Genomic DNA, 15,603 nt, shown 5'->3' with positions numbered 1-15,603 from the left:
AATTACTATACAGATTTCTGGAACTTTTTTCTAATTACAGGCCTCTCCTTGCTGGTACAACAGTCCTGTAAATTCTAGCTGTTTAGCCTTTATAGCCTCTGTTCTTAGTCTTAAATCAGCAAGGCTGCCATACACTAATTGAGTTCCTCCTCCCTACACCAAGGTTCTGAAAATTCCCTGAGGCAGATATCCAGGGTTATTTTTAGGCTCACCTCATTTATTTGACTTCTCTGAGAGATCACAGCCCTGTGCTTTTTTTTTCCTTCTTTGGTCTAATGTCTTAAAACAATAGTATATTTTGCCTAGTTTTATCAGTTGTAATGGTGAGGGCATGTCTAATCCCACTTACTTTAGTATTGTAAGGACCAGAAGTAATCAATGTATTTTATTTACATCAATTTTAAATACAATTTTAATTATGTAAGTATAACTTACTTTCCCATTAAAACAATTTTCCATAAAAGTTAGTTTCCTTTTAATAACTTTCCTAATCTTGAAGTTCTTTCTTTCTTCAAACCATGTGATGTCAATTTGGTACATAGCCTGTAAGGTACCTTTTCTATTTATATACATATATTTCCATAGAAAAGTTATAATATTGGTTTTTTTAGGTGGTATATGCTTATAATATCATAATTCTGAGTATATTTACTTCTTTTTCACTTGCTTTAGAAAGTGTATTAGAGATGTACTTATTATTAAATCTATTTCACACTATGTTGAGGTAGTTAACATATTAAATAATGTGATATATTCATATGATAATATTTTCAGCCAGAATAGAGATTGGTCCTCAGTAGATCATCTCCTGGACTTATTGCAAATGCTTTCCATTTTTTTCCAGGCCTTTCCAGCCATACTTTTAGAAATGTTGCCCTGTTTCTCTCTGTCCCAAGTACTGCTCTTGCCTAGAGACAGACAGGCTTCAAATCCACCCCAGATAGTTCCCCAGGGCCCTTTTTGCTTCCGTTGTCACAACTTTGGCATAGGCCGTTCTTTGTGTTGTTCCCATCTGCTATGTACTTGCCCTGTTCTTGTCAGTCAACCCTTTCTGTCATCTCATAAAATGAAATTCTGTAGACCTGGAAGGGACCTGAGCCAATTATCCAGCGGAGTTTAAGGGGAAAAGAAACAGAGACTCAGAGAAGTAAAGCAACTGTCCTAAGGTCACAGAAGTACTAAAGAACCAACTGGGAAGTCATAGTGTCTCAACTATAGATCACATTTATTTCTGCAAATCTACTTCAAAAGGCCAAAATTGTCCCTGAAATTTTCGCTGTACTTACACAGCTGAAACTTAGGGCCTTTATAGCTCCCTGCACAATTATTCCTCTCCCCCAATCCTCTAAAGCTTTTTTCTTCTCTTTTTTCTTTTGCTGTGCCACACTAGGATCTTAGTTCCCCAAACAGGGATCAAACCCAGGCCCTCATCAGTGAAAGCGTGGAGTCCTAACCATTAGTGAAAGTGTGGCGTTCCCCTTTTAAACTTTTCTTGAGCATCTTGATGGCGAATATAGTAACTCCTTTAATCTGTTATTAGAATCAGAGATTGAGGGCTGGGGAAAGTTGTCATGAATAGTTTTTCTCACACACAGAATGAAATAGGGTGCCAAATTTGTCCATTCAGTGACTTTGTGCTCATGTTTTAATTTGATTGTTTCAATGAAGTAGAGGGATTTTTTTGTTTGCTTTTTTGTCAGTTTAAATGTGGCTATTCCATGAAAAAAAAAAAAAAAAACTTTATAGATTTGTCTTGGCAGTGGGAGGGAATAAGGAGAGAAGGGCAGTATGTATTTCCTTCCTACCTAAAAGTGAATTTATATTTTTGTGTTTTACTTAAATATGAATTTTGTGAAATAAAATCTGAACTAGTCATGACTAATATCATGCATTTTGATATAACAGAATACAAATGATTCAGCTGATGATGAAAATATTTGTCATGTGTGGCACATGAATATAGAAGCCCTTCCAGAATGGATACATTGCCTGATACAAAAAGTAAGTTCCTTAGTTTCTGAGTAAATTTAGGAATATGCTACTTTCAGAATGTTATTGTCCTCATTTTGGAGCTATTTTTCTTGAATGCATTGTTTCAGGAAACATGAATGTGTATGTAACTCTTGATTACACTTACTGCTTTCATTATTACTGGAGTGCTCTGAGTACTTCTATAACTCAGACTTTGCAGTTGAAAATTCCCCTTCTTTAAATTCTCTTTCCACCACTACCAACTTGTTCCATCATTTTCTTAGGTCTTTATTCTTAATTGAGGCATCACCTGGCCAATCTATCAACTGCCTCTCGCAGCTATTATCACTACACACTTCCTTTCTCTCTTCTCTACTGTATCTATCTATCTATGTTTTACACACACATTTTACAAGATATGTAGAACTTGTAAATATGCTTAAGTTTGTATAACATATATAAATTATGCACATCCATACACATATGCACATATATATACATACACATCCACATACACAAATGACTTAATGATCATGTTAATTACCTAGATGCTCTACTAGGATATAAACTCCATGAAGTCAAAAGTTTTTGTTTTGTTCATTATGTATTATATCCCCCAGTACCTAGAACAGTCCCTGTGAAGTGAATGAAATATCCTGTGGGTATCACTCATGTATGCACACACATGTAAAATAAACTTGAAAATTAATGACTCTTACTGGCACAATCAGAATGAAAAAACCACACTTTTAAGAATCCTTAATGAAATAGTATAAGAGCAGGAACTGTTCAATGTGGCCTCATTATTTCTCCCAGCAAAACACCTAAGTATTAGAAAAGTATAGAAAATCATATCAAATATGATTTGGGGAAAATATAGTTGCTTTTCTCCACTGACTAGCTTACTTTTTTGGTTAAAAAATACCATTAGCTAGATATCTCTTGCATTCATTCTCCCATTGTAGTGATTTCCTGGGAGAATGCCAGGGTACTGCTTATAAGTGTCCTGAACTTTGCAAAATGTATTAGCACATTTCAGATATTCCACTATTTCTGTTAAAAGATATTTTTAAGCTAGTTCACTATTTATTTGTAATCTGAATAGAGAAAATGAACTAACTGATACATGCAACCAATATCTTTCAGTTGTATGTAAAAAGGCAGGAAGAGCTTTATTCTGCTGTTTGGGTAAAGTTCCCTCCCACAGTGCTTGGTATGCAAGAAGTGTATCAAAACAGACACTTTTCTGTGAGATTTTACTTGCAAATTAAGCTCTGTAGACTGATTTGCTTCCTGGTTCCATAGTGTATTTTTCTTTTCATTAGTTCACACTGTATCCGTATTCAGTCTATTGTCTAAAAGACTCTTTAGAATCTTGGGAGTATTGTCTAGATGGGTGTGATGTACACTGTGTTATCATTCTAGACCTTTGGAGCTTCTTATCTCTGTTTATTGGAAGGTTTTGTTTCCATTTACTGTTCTGTCTACTAATCAGAAAACAGAAAGCTGGCCTTTTCTGTGGCATAAAAAACTTTCATGTGGTCGGCTTAAAAAAAAAAAAAAAAACTCACATTCTCTTTGGTTACTTTACAATGAAAGCATTGTTTTTATTTTCCTTTATTACCTGTAGGCCCAGTGGACAGTTGGAAAACTGAATTGCCCTTTCTGTGGGGCCCGTTTAGGGGGCTTTAATTTTGTCAGCACTCCAAAATGTTCCTGTGGCCAGCTTGCAGCTGTACATCTCTCCAAGAGCCGTACCGATTATCAGCCAACACCGTCAGGCCGACTAATGAGACCATCGCTGAAATACTTGTCACATCCTAGAGTTCAGTCAGGTTGTGACAAGGAAACTCTGCTGACAGGTGGCGCCTCCAGAAACAGAAATCACAGGTTTTTAAACATGGGCCCAAATAATAGTGGTCCTGGAAGATTAACTGAAGCACTCTGCCTGGAGGTACGGTCAACATATTTCAAGATGAAGAATGAAAAACTGCTCTTCAAAGCATCAGATCCAAAATATCAGCTTTTTGTTCCGCAGCTTGTGACCACCAGATGCGCTCCGAGAGCTTTTCATAGAAAATCACATAGTTTGGATCTGAGCATCAGTGAGAAACTGACTTTATTACCCACTTTATATGAAATCCATAGTAAGACTACTGTATATCCTGGGCTCAATGAGACACAGCCTGTTGACCTTCCGAGCTTGCCTTTAGAATCGAATAAAAATAACTGTTCCTTTCAGATTTCATCCAGTTTTGATCCTAATATGCTGCTGCAAAGATTTTCAGTGGCTCCCCGTGAGACCCAGACACAAAGAGGAGGAGAATTTCAGTGTGGTCTAGAAGCTTCTCCCGTGTATTCTGGCCATGCTAGTCCTAACAGCCTGACTTTCCTGATGGACCTGCCTGCTGCTGGCAGGAGCACACTGGAGGCTGAGGACCAGGAAGAGCACCTCTCTCCTCTGAACTTCCTGCACTCGGGCAGTTTTTCACTGGGTGCCATTAATCAGAGGCTCAGTAAGAGAGAGAAGAGCAAACTGAAGAATCTGAGACGGAAACAACGAAGGCATGAGAGGTGGCTGCAGAAGCAGGTAATTTTTAATAGAGTTTCCTAAAAACCCTATATTATAAATGTCAGATGTTGGGGAGAGGAGCTAACTTTGAATACCTTTATTATAAAAACTTAAGTCTGAGTGATTTCTGAAATGAGATTTCACCAAGTGAACTTAATAATCATATAGCTCTGTTATAACTGACAGGTATAATCATGTCTCTGTGCTTACACATGTTTAGAAAATGCCCTTTTTTGAGGTTTTCCCCAATTTTACAAATACTTCATAGGAATATTCCTCTCATGATATTGAGGCTAGGTTGTCATACACATTTGAAATATATTCAAGTTAGGATTGTTTTGCAGTGTTGATTTTTCAGGTTAAATTGAAACAAAGTCTCCCTGAGTAAATGCAGTATAGTAAGAAATTCATTCATTTTCATTACATTTAGTTTAAATGGATATTTTCAAGGAGCCTGGTTTAATTATGTGCCCAAATTAGCCAGATATGGTTAACTGTGCTAAACTGTGAAAATTATCTAAAGGATAATTGACCGTGTAATTTTATGGGAGAGGGTGCTTCTCTGTGGTTTGAACTCCTGTACCCATAATGATGCATTCAGGGGTGGGGTGTGTGAAGGAAACCAGTGTTAAGTCCTTCAATTAAAGCCAGTGGATGAGGTGCTCATGAAAATTTGGAAGTTTGAGAGCTGGCTTATTTCTATATAAACTGTTTTTGCAGATTGGCTTTATTATTTACTTGGTCATAATAGATTACAGTCCTTATTAATTAGCATATTAAATATTAACAGTGTTCTCAGAGCTAAAATATAGAAACCTGCAACTTTATGTAAATAGTTCATTCTTAGTTAAGCAAACTCATTAGTGTTTATGACCTTAGTCATGGGCCAAATAAAATTACTGCATTAAGTGCTTCAATCAGCTTAAATGTTTTCATCTTTTGGTTAGATTGTTTATTATATTTTTGATTGGTTTCTGACAAAAGCAGTTTAGTTTGGTTTCTTTGCAAGTAATGGTTGTAATGTGGTATCAAAGCATATATTGTAGGATATAAAAAGTGAATGTATTTTAGCACCATTATAATATACTTTATAGTTAAATTTATCAGAGCTGTAAAGTTCAAAAATTTATTGAAAATTTGACTGAAACCTGGATAAATTAGAGATGATCTCATTAGCTATGTTAACAGAAATAATACCTTAAAAACAGTGTGGAGAGCTATAAAATAATTCTCTTAACAAACAGAAACTTCAAACAAGTATGGGAATTATCCTTGTTCTGTGTTGTAAATACATACAAATAGCGTCTTTACAGTTTTCAAGATGTATTTAATTCTTAGGCTAGGTTCGTCTAAAAACCTCGGCTATGTTTTTAATCATTTTCTAGTGTAGGAACACACTTTTTTCACACAGTTTGAAGCAAAGAGCAAAATTAATGGTCTTTTTGTTTTTTTAATGAAGTTGCTTTTATTCATTTACACACGTGGTTTAACCAATCTGCTTAGATAATTGATTGAAATGAATGAGTCTTAGTCAGACCTGTGACAAGTCAGTACAGGAATGGTATAGTGGGATCCCATTTGGTTGCTTGCACGGGAGCTGCAGGCAAACAGATGCCCAGTGTGTCCTTAGCAAAGAAAATCTGAAAGCGTGTAGCTGCATAGAAGTGACACAAACTCACAATGTGAGTACACACTGTGGTTTGAGTAAGGAAGAACACTTTTTAGTAGTCAGTTTTACTAATTCAAGGAAAAGGATAAATCCTAGAAAGAGTTAATATTCAGGATAAATTAATGGCTCAACTCTTCAGCTCATTTAATGTTTAATGAAGATTAGCTGATTATGTAAACATTCATCAAATATCTGTTTTGTGTATCCTGCCTTAGGGTAATGACTTAAAAACAGATCCTGCTCCCTTTTTAATGAGAAAGATATGCATACAAGATATAAAGAAAAAGTTACCGATTATTAATGATAATCTTTAAAGGTTAAAATAATTGGTTGGAATAATAGATTTCTGACTTTCATTCGATATTTTAAATTATTTTTTTGTGTAAACTAGAAATCTTTCTGTGGCAGATACCATGATAGAAAATGTTAATGATGCTACAAAAAGTTATTTACATATTTGAAGCTTAGGGATATAAATAAGATTAATGTTAAAGCAGAAACTGCAGCCAATTTTCAGTGTTTTTGTTCAGCAGATGTTAACTGAGCATCTATTTTGGGAAAAGACTTTTTTTTTATTCAATGTAATCTTTTTGGTTTATTTTTTAATTATCATGCAATAAACCTGATTTATTCTTGGCATACAACTCTATGATCTAAATATATCTATAAAATTCATTTAACAACTACCACAATGAATGTTTAGAACAGTTCCATCTCCCCTCAAATTTCCCTTGTGCCTTTATAATTATACTATGATTAAATCTTGCAATCATACACTTGTCCCATCCCTTACTCGCAAAAACCACTGATCTATTCTCCATTACTTCAGTTTGTCTTTTTGGTAATTTTGTAAAATAATAATGTGATGTTTATAAAATTAGAATATATAGTATGTAATGTTTTGAGACTTACCTATGAGATTTATCCATGTTGTTGTATATATCTATACATATCTATAGTTTGTTGTATAATATACATATCTATAGTTTGTTGTTTTTTTTGCTTAATAGTATTCCATTGTATGAATGAACCACAGTTTATCCATTTACTTGTGGAGGACAGGTAGGTTATTCCAGGTTTTGGCAGTTAGGAATAGAGCTGTTATAAACATTCACGTATAGGTTTTTGTGTGAACCTAAGCTTTCATTTCTCTAGGGTAAATGTCAAGGAGTGGGGTTGCTGGATTGTATGGTAAGTGTATATTTAAACTTTACGAATAACTGTCAAAATGTCTTTCTGAGTGACTATACCATTTTTCAGTCCAAGCAGCAAAGTCTGAGAGTTCCTTTTGCTGTGTGTCCTCATAAACACCTGATGTACTCTATTTTTAAAATTTTGTCATTAATAGATATGTGGTAGTATCACATTGTGATTTCAGTTAGCATCTCCCTAACGACGTTGAACATTTTTCAGGTGCTCATTTTGCCATTTGTATATTACTGTTCAGTGAAGTATCTTTTCAAATCTTTTATTCATTTTCTTAATTGAGTTGTATTCATGCTGGATTTTGAAAATTCTTTATACACTTTGAATGTAAGTTCTTCTGATTTATGATTTGCAGTTCTCCCAGTCTGTAGCTTGTCCTTTTATTCTCTTAGAAAAAAACCTTTTCTTTTTTTCTGTAGAGGAAACTATATTTAATTTTGATGAAGTTACTATTTCTCAAATTTATTTTTAATGAATTATGGTTTTGGTGTCCTATCTAAGAACTCTGCCTAGCTCTAGTTTATGAAGATTTTCTCCTATGACTTCTTCTGAAAGTTATATAATTTTAAATTTTATATTGAAGATTATGATACATTTTGAGTTTTTTTTTTAATAAGGTGTGAGATTTAGGTTGAGGTCCCTTGTTTTTCATAGAGATACTTGAATGTTCCAGAACCATTTGTTGAAAACACTGTTCTTTCTCCATTGAAATGCTTCTGCAGCTTTGTCGGAAATCAATTGGCTGTATATATGTGGGTCTATTTCTGGGCGCTCTATTCTGTTCAGTTTATTTTTGTGTCTCTCCCATTGCCAATAGCCCTTTTTCTTGTTTCTTGTAGCTTTATACCAAGTCATTAAAATAGGGTACTGTGATTCCTTCAACTTTATTTTTCTTTTTCAGAATTGTTTGTTATTCTAGCTCCTTTGCCTTTCCGTATAAAATTTAGAATCAACCATTATTTTCTTTAGAAAAAACAGACCAACTTGGGGAGAAGGGAAATCTTGTTTTTTTCCCATCTATGAACACAAAATGTCTCTCCTTTTACTTAGGTCTTTGATTTCTTTCATCAATTAATATTTTTCAATTTTCAGCATTCAGAACTTACACATACTTTGTTAGATTTATACCTATTTACTTTTTGTGTTGTTGTTAATTTAAAAAATTGTTTTATTATTGCCTATCACTAGTTTGGCTCAGATGATAAAGCGTCTGCCTACAACTCAGGAGACCCGGGTTCAGTCTCTGGGTTGGGAAGATCCCCTGGAGAAGGAAATGGCAACCCACTCCAGTGTTCTTGCCTAGAGTTGCCCATGGATGGAGGAGCCTGGTGGGCTACAGTCCATGGGGTCGCAAAGAGTTGGACATGACTGAGTGACTTCACTCTCTTACTCATCACTCGTTTACGGAAACATAATTGATCTTTGTTTTGACTTTATATCTTGTGATGTTGACAGTATATGCCTTTGACACCTCTTGTCAGATTTATCGCTAAGAATTCATATTTTTATACTGTTGTTAAATATTATTACTTTATTAAACTTTAATTTCAATTGTTTCATTAATAATATATAGAAATAAGATTGAGTTTTCTATGTTAACCTTATAATGTTAACCTTATATCTTGTTGTTCAGTCGCTCAGTTGTGTCTGACTCTTTGTGACCCCATGGACTACAACACACCTCACCTTCCTGTCCTTTACCATCTCCCCAAAGTTTGCCCAAGTTCTTGTCCATTGCATTGGTATAGTCTTACATCTTACAACCTTTCTGATCTCACCTGTCAAGAATAGCACAGTTTCTGTATATTTCTCTAGGTTTTCTACCTAGATCTTATCTGCAAAAAAAAGCATTTTTTCCTTTCTAATTTGGTTTTTTCTTTCTTGTGTTATTGAGTGAGCTAGAACATTGAGTACAATGTTGAGTAGAAGTGATGAGAGGAGATATCCTTGTCTTTTTCCTGATGTTAAGAGGAAAGCATTCAGTCTTTCATCATTAAGTATTATGTTAGATATGGGTTTTGGGTAGATGCTGTTTATCAGGTTGAGGATGTATTTTTCTATTCCTAGCTTGCTGCAAGTTTTATCATGGATAAAATGGATGTTGAATTTTTTCAGATGCTTTTTCTGTATCAGTTGATATGATTATGTGTTTTTAATGTGAATTTTAAGTGATTATCAAATATTGAGCCAGTTTTCATTCCCACAGTAAATACTTTGTTATGTCGTACTTTTCTTTCGATATATTGCTGGATACTCTTTGCCAGTATTTTTTGAGGGGTCTTTCAGTTTGTTTATTTTCTTACTTCTCTACATGAAGGATATTATCCTGTAGTTTACTCTGTTTTTGTTCAGTCTTTGTTTTTTTGATAGTTCTGGCTTTAGAAAATGAGTTTATAAATTATTCTTTTCTCTTTTGTAGAAGATATTGTGGAGAATTAATATTACTCTTTCGTAAATATTTGATAATGAAACTATCTGGGACTAGAGATTTTGCGGGATAAGGGAGGTGAATTTAACTATGAATTCAGTTTCCTTAATCTCTGTAGGACAATTCAGATTATCTATTTCATATTGGGTAATTTTGGTAGTTAGTTGTTTCCAATGAATTATCAGTATTATGAATTAATGAATTATTCTGTATTCTTGCCTTGATAACTCCATGAACAGTATGAAAAGGCAAAAAGATAAGGCACTGAAAGATGAACTGCCCAGGTTAGTAGGTACCCAATATGCTACTGGAGATCAGTGGAGAAATAATTCCAGAAAGAATGAAGAGACAGAACCAAAGCAAAAACAGCACCCAGTTCTGGATGTGGCTGGTGATGGAGGCAAAGTTCTATGCTGTAAAGAGCAATATTGCATAGGAACCTGGATTGTTAGGTACATGAATCAAGGCAAATTGGAAGTAGTCAAACAAGAGATGGCAAGAGTGAACATTGACATTTTAGGAATCAGCGAACTAAAATAGACTGGAATGGGTGAATTCAACTCAGATGACCTACTACTGTGGACAACATGATCTACTACTGTGGGTAAGAATCCCTTAGAAGAAATGGAATAGCCATCATAGTCAACAAAAGAGTCCAAAATGCAGTACTTGGATGCAGTCTCAAAAACGACAGAATGATTTCTGTTCATTTCCAAGGCAAACCATTCAATATCACGGTAAACCAAGTCTATGCCCTGACCAGTAATGCCGAAGAAGCTGAAATTGAACGGTTCTATGAAGACCTACAAGACCTTTTAGAACTAACACCCAAAAAAGATGTCCTTTTCATCATAGGGGACTTGAATGCAAAATAGGAAGTCAAGAAATACCTGGAGTAACAATCAAATTTGACCTTGGAGTACAAAATGAAGGAGGGCAAAGGCTAATAGAATTTTGCCAAAAGAACACACAGGTCATAGCAAACACCCTCTTCCAACAACACAAGAGAAGACTCTACACATGGACATCAGCAGATGGTCAACACTGAAATCAGATTGATTATATCCTTTGCAGCCAAAGATGGAGAAGCTCTATACTGTCAGTTAAAACAAGACTAGGAGCTGACTGTGGCTCAGATCATGAACTTCTTATTGCCAAATTCAGAATTAAATTGAAGAAAGTAGGGAAGACCGCTAGACCATTCAGGTATAACCTAAATCAAAACTCTTATGTAAATTATACAGTAGAAGTGAGAAATAGATTTAAGGGACTAGATCTGATAGGCATAATGCCTGTAGAACTATGGACAGAGGTTCATGACACTGTACAGGAGAACAGGGATCAAGACCATCCCCAAGAAAGAGATATGCAAAAAACCAAAATGTCTGTCTGAGGAGGCCTTACAAATAGCTGTGAAAAGAAGAGAAGCGAAAAGCAAAGGAGAAAAGGACAGATATACCCATTTGTATGCAGAGTTCCAAAGAATAGCAGGGAGAGATAAGAAAGCCTTCCTCAGTGATCAGTGCAGAGAAATAGAGGAAAACATTAGAATAGGAAAGAAAGACTAGAGATCTCTTCAAGAAAATTAGAGATACAAAGGAACATTTCATGTTGAGCTCAATAAAGGACAGTAATGATATATACCTAACAGAAGCGAAGATATTAAGAAGAGGTGGCAAGAATATACAGAAGAACTGTACAAAAAAGATCTTCACGACCCAGAAAATCAGGATGCTCTGATCACTCACCTAGAGCCAGACATCCTGGAATGTGAAGTCAAGTGGGCCTTAGGAAGCATCAATGAACAAAGCTAGTGGAGGTGATGGAATTCCAGTTGAGCTATTTCAAATCTTAAAAGGTAATGCTGTGAAAGTGGTGTACTTAATGTGTCAACAGCTTTGGAAAATGATGCAGTGGCTACAGGACTGGAAAAGATCAGTTTTCATTCCAGTCCCTAAGAAAGATAATGCCAAAGAATGCTCAGACTACTGAACAATTGCACTCATCTCACACACTAGTAAACTAATGCTCAAAATTCTCCAAGCCAGGCTTCAACAGAATGTGAACTGTGAACTTCCAGATTTTCAGGCTCATTTTACAAAAGGCAGAGGAAACAGAGATCAAATTGCCAACATCCACTGGCTAATAGAAAAATAAGAGAGTTCCAGAAAAACATCTATTTCTGCTTTATTGACTATGCCAAAGCCTTTGACTGTGTGGATCACAACAAACTTTGGAAAATTCTGAAAGATGGAAATCCCAGGCCACCTGATCTGCCTCTTGAGAAATCTATATGTAGGTCAGGAACCAACAGTTAGAGCTGAAATGGAACGACAGACTGGTCCCAAATAGGAAAAGAAATGTGTCAAGGCTGTATATTGTCACCCTACTTATTTGACTTCTATGCAGAGTACATCACGAGAAATGCAGGGCTGGAAGAAGCACAAGCTGGAGACAAAATTGCCAGGAGAAATATCAATAACCTCAGATATGCAGAAGATACCACCCTTATGGCAGAAAGCGAAGAAGAACTAAACAGCCTCTTGATGAAACTAAAAGAGGAGAGTGAAAAAGTTGGCTTAGAACTCAGCATTCAGAAAACTAAGATCATGGCATCTAGTCCCATCACTTTATGGCAAATAGATGGGGGAAATTGGAAACAGTGGCAGACTATTTTTTTGGGTTCCAAAATCACTACAGATGGTGACTGCACTCATGAAATTAAAAGATGCTTACTCCTTGGAAGGAAAGTATAACTTTCCTAGACAGCATAGACCAACCTAGACAGCATATCAAAAAGCAGAGACATTACTTTTCCAACACAGGTCTGTCTAGTCAAGGCTATGGTTTTTCCAGTAGTCATGTATGAATGTGAGATTGGGACTATAAAGAAAGCTGAGCACTGAAGAATTAATGCTTTTGAACTGTGGTGTTAGAGAAGAATCTTGAGAGTCCCTTGGACTGCAAGGAGATCGAACCAGTCTATCCTAAAGGAAATCAGTCCTGAATATTCATTGGAAGGACTGGTGTTGAAGCTGAAGCTCCAGTACTTTGGCCACCTAATGTGAAGAGCTGACTCATTTGAAAAGACCCTGATGCTGGGAAAGATTGAAATGGGAGGAGAAGGAGAGGACAGAGGATGAGATAGTTGGATGGCATCACTGACTCATTGGAGATATGTTTGAGTAAACTCCAGGAGTTGGTGATGGACCGAGAGGCCTGGCATGCTACAGTCCATGGGGTTGCAAAGAGTCGGACACAACTGAGTGACTGAAATGAACTGAATTAATTATCTAAATTGTTGAAAATATATGCATAGAATGTTCATAGCATTCCTTTATTGTCCTTTTAGTGTCTGTTGATTCTGTAATGATATTCCCCTTTCAATCCTGATAATGGCAATTTGTGTCTTTTCTCTCTCTCTTTCTTTTAATTGTGCTAAAGTTTTATCAATTTTATTGATCTTTTGAACCAGCTTTTGATTTCCATTATTTTCCTCTTTTATTTGCTATTTTCAAAGTCATTTATTTTTGGTCTTATTTTTATTTTTTCTTTCTTCTTGCTTTGACTTTATTTTCCCTTCTTTAATAAGCTGTTTTTTATGGGAGAAACTTAAGTTATTGATTGGAAATCCTTTTTTAATCTCATCTATGCTTTTATTGTTATAAATTTCCCCTTAGTTTCTGCATTAGCTATATCCCATGACTTCTATGTTATATTTTTTCATCAGTTCAAACTCTTTTCTAATTTTCTTTGAGATCCCATTCAGCAACCTAGTTTAAGTGGCTAGTATAATCATGAAGAGACTGAAATATTAGGATTTTGAGGAAATTTTAAAACTTCATCCTGTGGAAAAATATTTCTTCCTCTGGATTGAAAACTGTAAAGCTGCCACTAGTATAGCTGTGTAATATTTTTAAATAATTTTGTTTAAACATTTTGTTCTACTGTGTTGAGATCTTAACCTTGGGCTTATTTAATATAAATAAAAGAAAGCTATTGTGAATGAGTTTACTTTACATTTATGTGGAGTGTTGTGTATGAGAATATAAAATAATTGAGCAGTATTGTGCTTTTTAATAAATCACTGAATGATTATATTACATTGTTCTGAGTGGGCTAAGAGAGTTAAGACTACTTGTATTATTACAAAAGTGTCATTTAGGCACTGGGGTGAATAAGGGCTAATAAATTATATTGAGACCTACTTATTTAGGTTTGCATAAAGAAGATATTATTTTTCTACAAAGGCATTAAGTTTCATTTTCTTGAATTTGCACATAAGGATATTTTTACACAGATTTTGAAGGAGTCCACTTAATGTTTTATAACTTGATTCGTGTTCAAATCACACACATATCATATTCTAACTATATTTTGGTTATCTTTTAAAAAAAATTCTGTGCTTCTGAATTATAATAATAATTTACATATTGAACAGTTATTCCCCATTTGTTCTCTTTTTCAAAAAGAAAATTAATGGTTTATTGAAATAAAAATCTTCAGTTGTGAAACTTCAGAAATGAAAATACTACAGTTTTAATTAGATGACACAGATTTTACTGTAATATATCCCATTTTGTGTGTGTGTATACACACACACACCCCACAATTTTTTATCTGTTCACTTATTGATGGACACTTGATAGTCAAGATATGGAAGTAACCTGATGAACACTTAGGTTACTTCCATATCTTGGCTATAGTAAATATGCTGCTATGAAGTTGGGATGCATGTATCTTTTTGAATTAGTGTTCTTATATCCAGGAATGGGATTACTGGATCATATAGTAGTTTTATTTTCAGTTTTTTGAGAAACCTCCACCCTTTTTTTTTTGTGGTAACTGCATCAATATACATTTTTAGCAGCATTGCTCGGAGGGTTCCCTTTAATCTACGTCTTTGCTAACTTGTATTATTTATGAACTTTTTGATGATAGTCATTCTGACAGATGAGAAGTAGAACTTTATTGTGGTTTTGATTTGCATTTGTCTGATGATTAGCAACATTGAGCAACTTTTCATGTGTCTGTTGGCCATGGGTGTATCTTCTTTGGAAAAACGTCTATTGAGGTCTGTGAGAGTTGGCTATAAAGAAGGCTGCATGCTGAAGAACTGCTGCTCTCAAATTGTGGTGCTGGAGATCTTGAGAGTCCCTTGTACTGCAAGGAGATTAAACCTGTCAATCCTAAAGGAAATCGACCCTGAATATTCATTGGAAGGACTGATGCTGAAGCTGAAGCTCCAATACTTTGGCCACCTGATGCAAAGAACTGACTCATTGGAAAAGACCCTGATGCTGGGAAAGATTGAAGGCAGGAGGAGGAGGGAACAAGAGAGGATGAGATGGTTGAATGACATCACTGATGCAATGGACATGAACTTGGGCAGACTTCAGGAGATAGTGAAGGACAGAGTAGTGTCCTACTACAGAGACAGAGAGTGGACTACAGTGTGCTGTAGTCCATGCGATTGCAGAGTCAGACATGACCTAGTGACTGATCAACAACAGTGTTGTGTAAGGAAGGGAGAAAGCATTATCGTCAGTAAACTAGTCCCAAAGTGACATCAAAAACTGTAGTGTATCACATTTGACTGAGCTTACTCTAGCTGTGTTTGTTGAGTAGCACCAGGCCCTGCATTCAGCCCTTTGGGCCTAGTGTGCACTGGGATGACTGCATGGTTTATATGCTAAACCTTCACATTTCATTTACTACATCAACCAAGGTTTTCACTGCCCACCTCATTGCTCCATT

The 15,603-nt window shown here is 35.4% G+C and overlaps 1 protein-coding gene across 1 annotated transcript in view; it reads left to right on the top strand.

Annotated features, from left to right (window-relative positions):
- Positions 1-15,603, top strand: part of RNF180 (ring finger protein 180) — a 246,243-nt gene that overhangs the window by 30,127 nt on the left and 200,513 nt on the right. The window contains exons 2-4 of the mRNA XM_068990758.1: positions 1,906-2,001; positions 3,602-4,561; positions 7,368-7,403. Coding sequence (XP_068846859.1) covers positions 1,906-2,001; positions 3,602-4,561; positions 7,368-7,403 — 1,092 coding nt within the window. The remainder of the gene's footprint in view (positions 1-1,905; positions 2,002-3,601; positions 4,562-7,367; positions 7,404-15,603) is intronic.

The sequence above is a fragment of the Capricornis sumatraensis genome, chromosome 18 (genome assembly GCF_032405125.1).
Source record: "Capricornis sumatraensis isolate serow.1 chromosome 18, serow.2, whole genome shotgun sequence".
In the NCBI taxonomy this organism is placed as follows: domain Eukaryota; kingdom Metazoa; phylum Chordata; class Mammalia; order Artiodactyla; family Bovidae; genus Capricornis; species Capricornis sumatraensis.
This window is presented reverse-complemented; position numbering and strand designations above follow the sequence as displayed.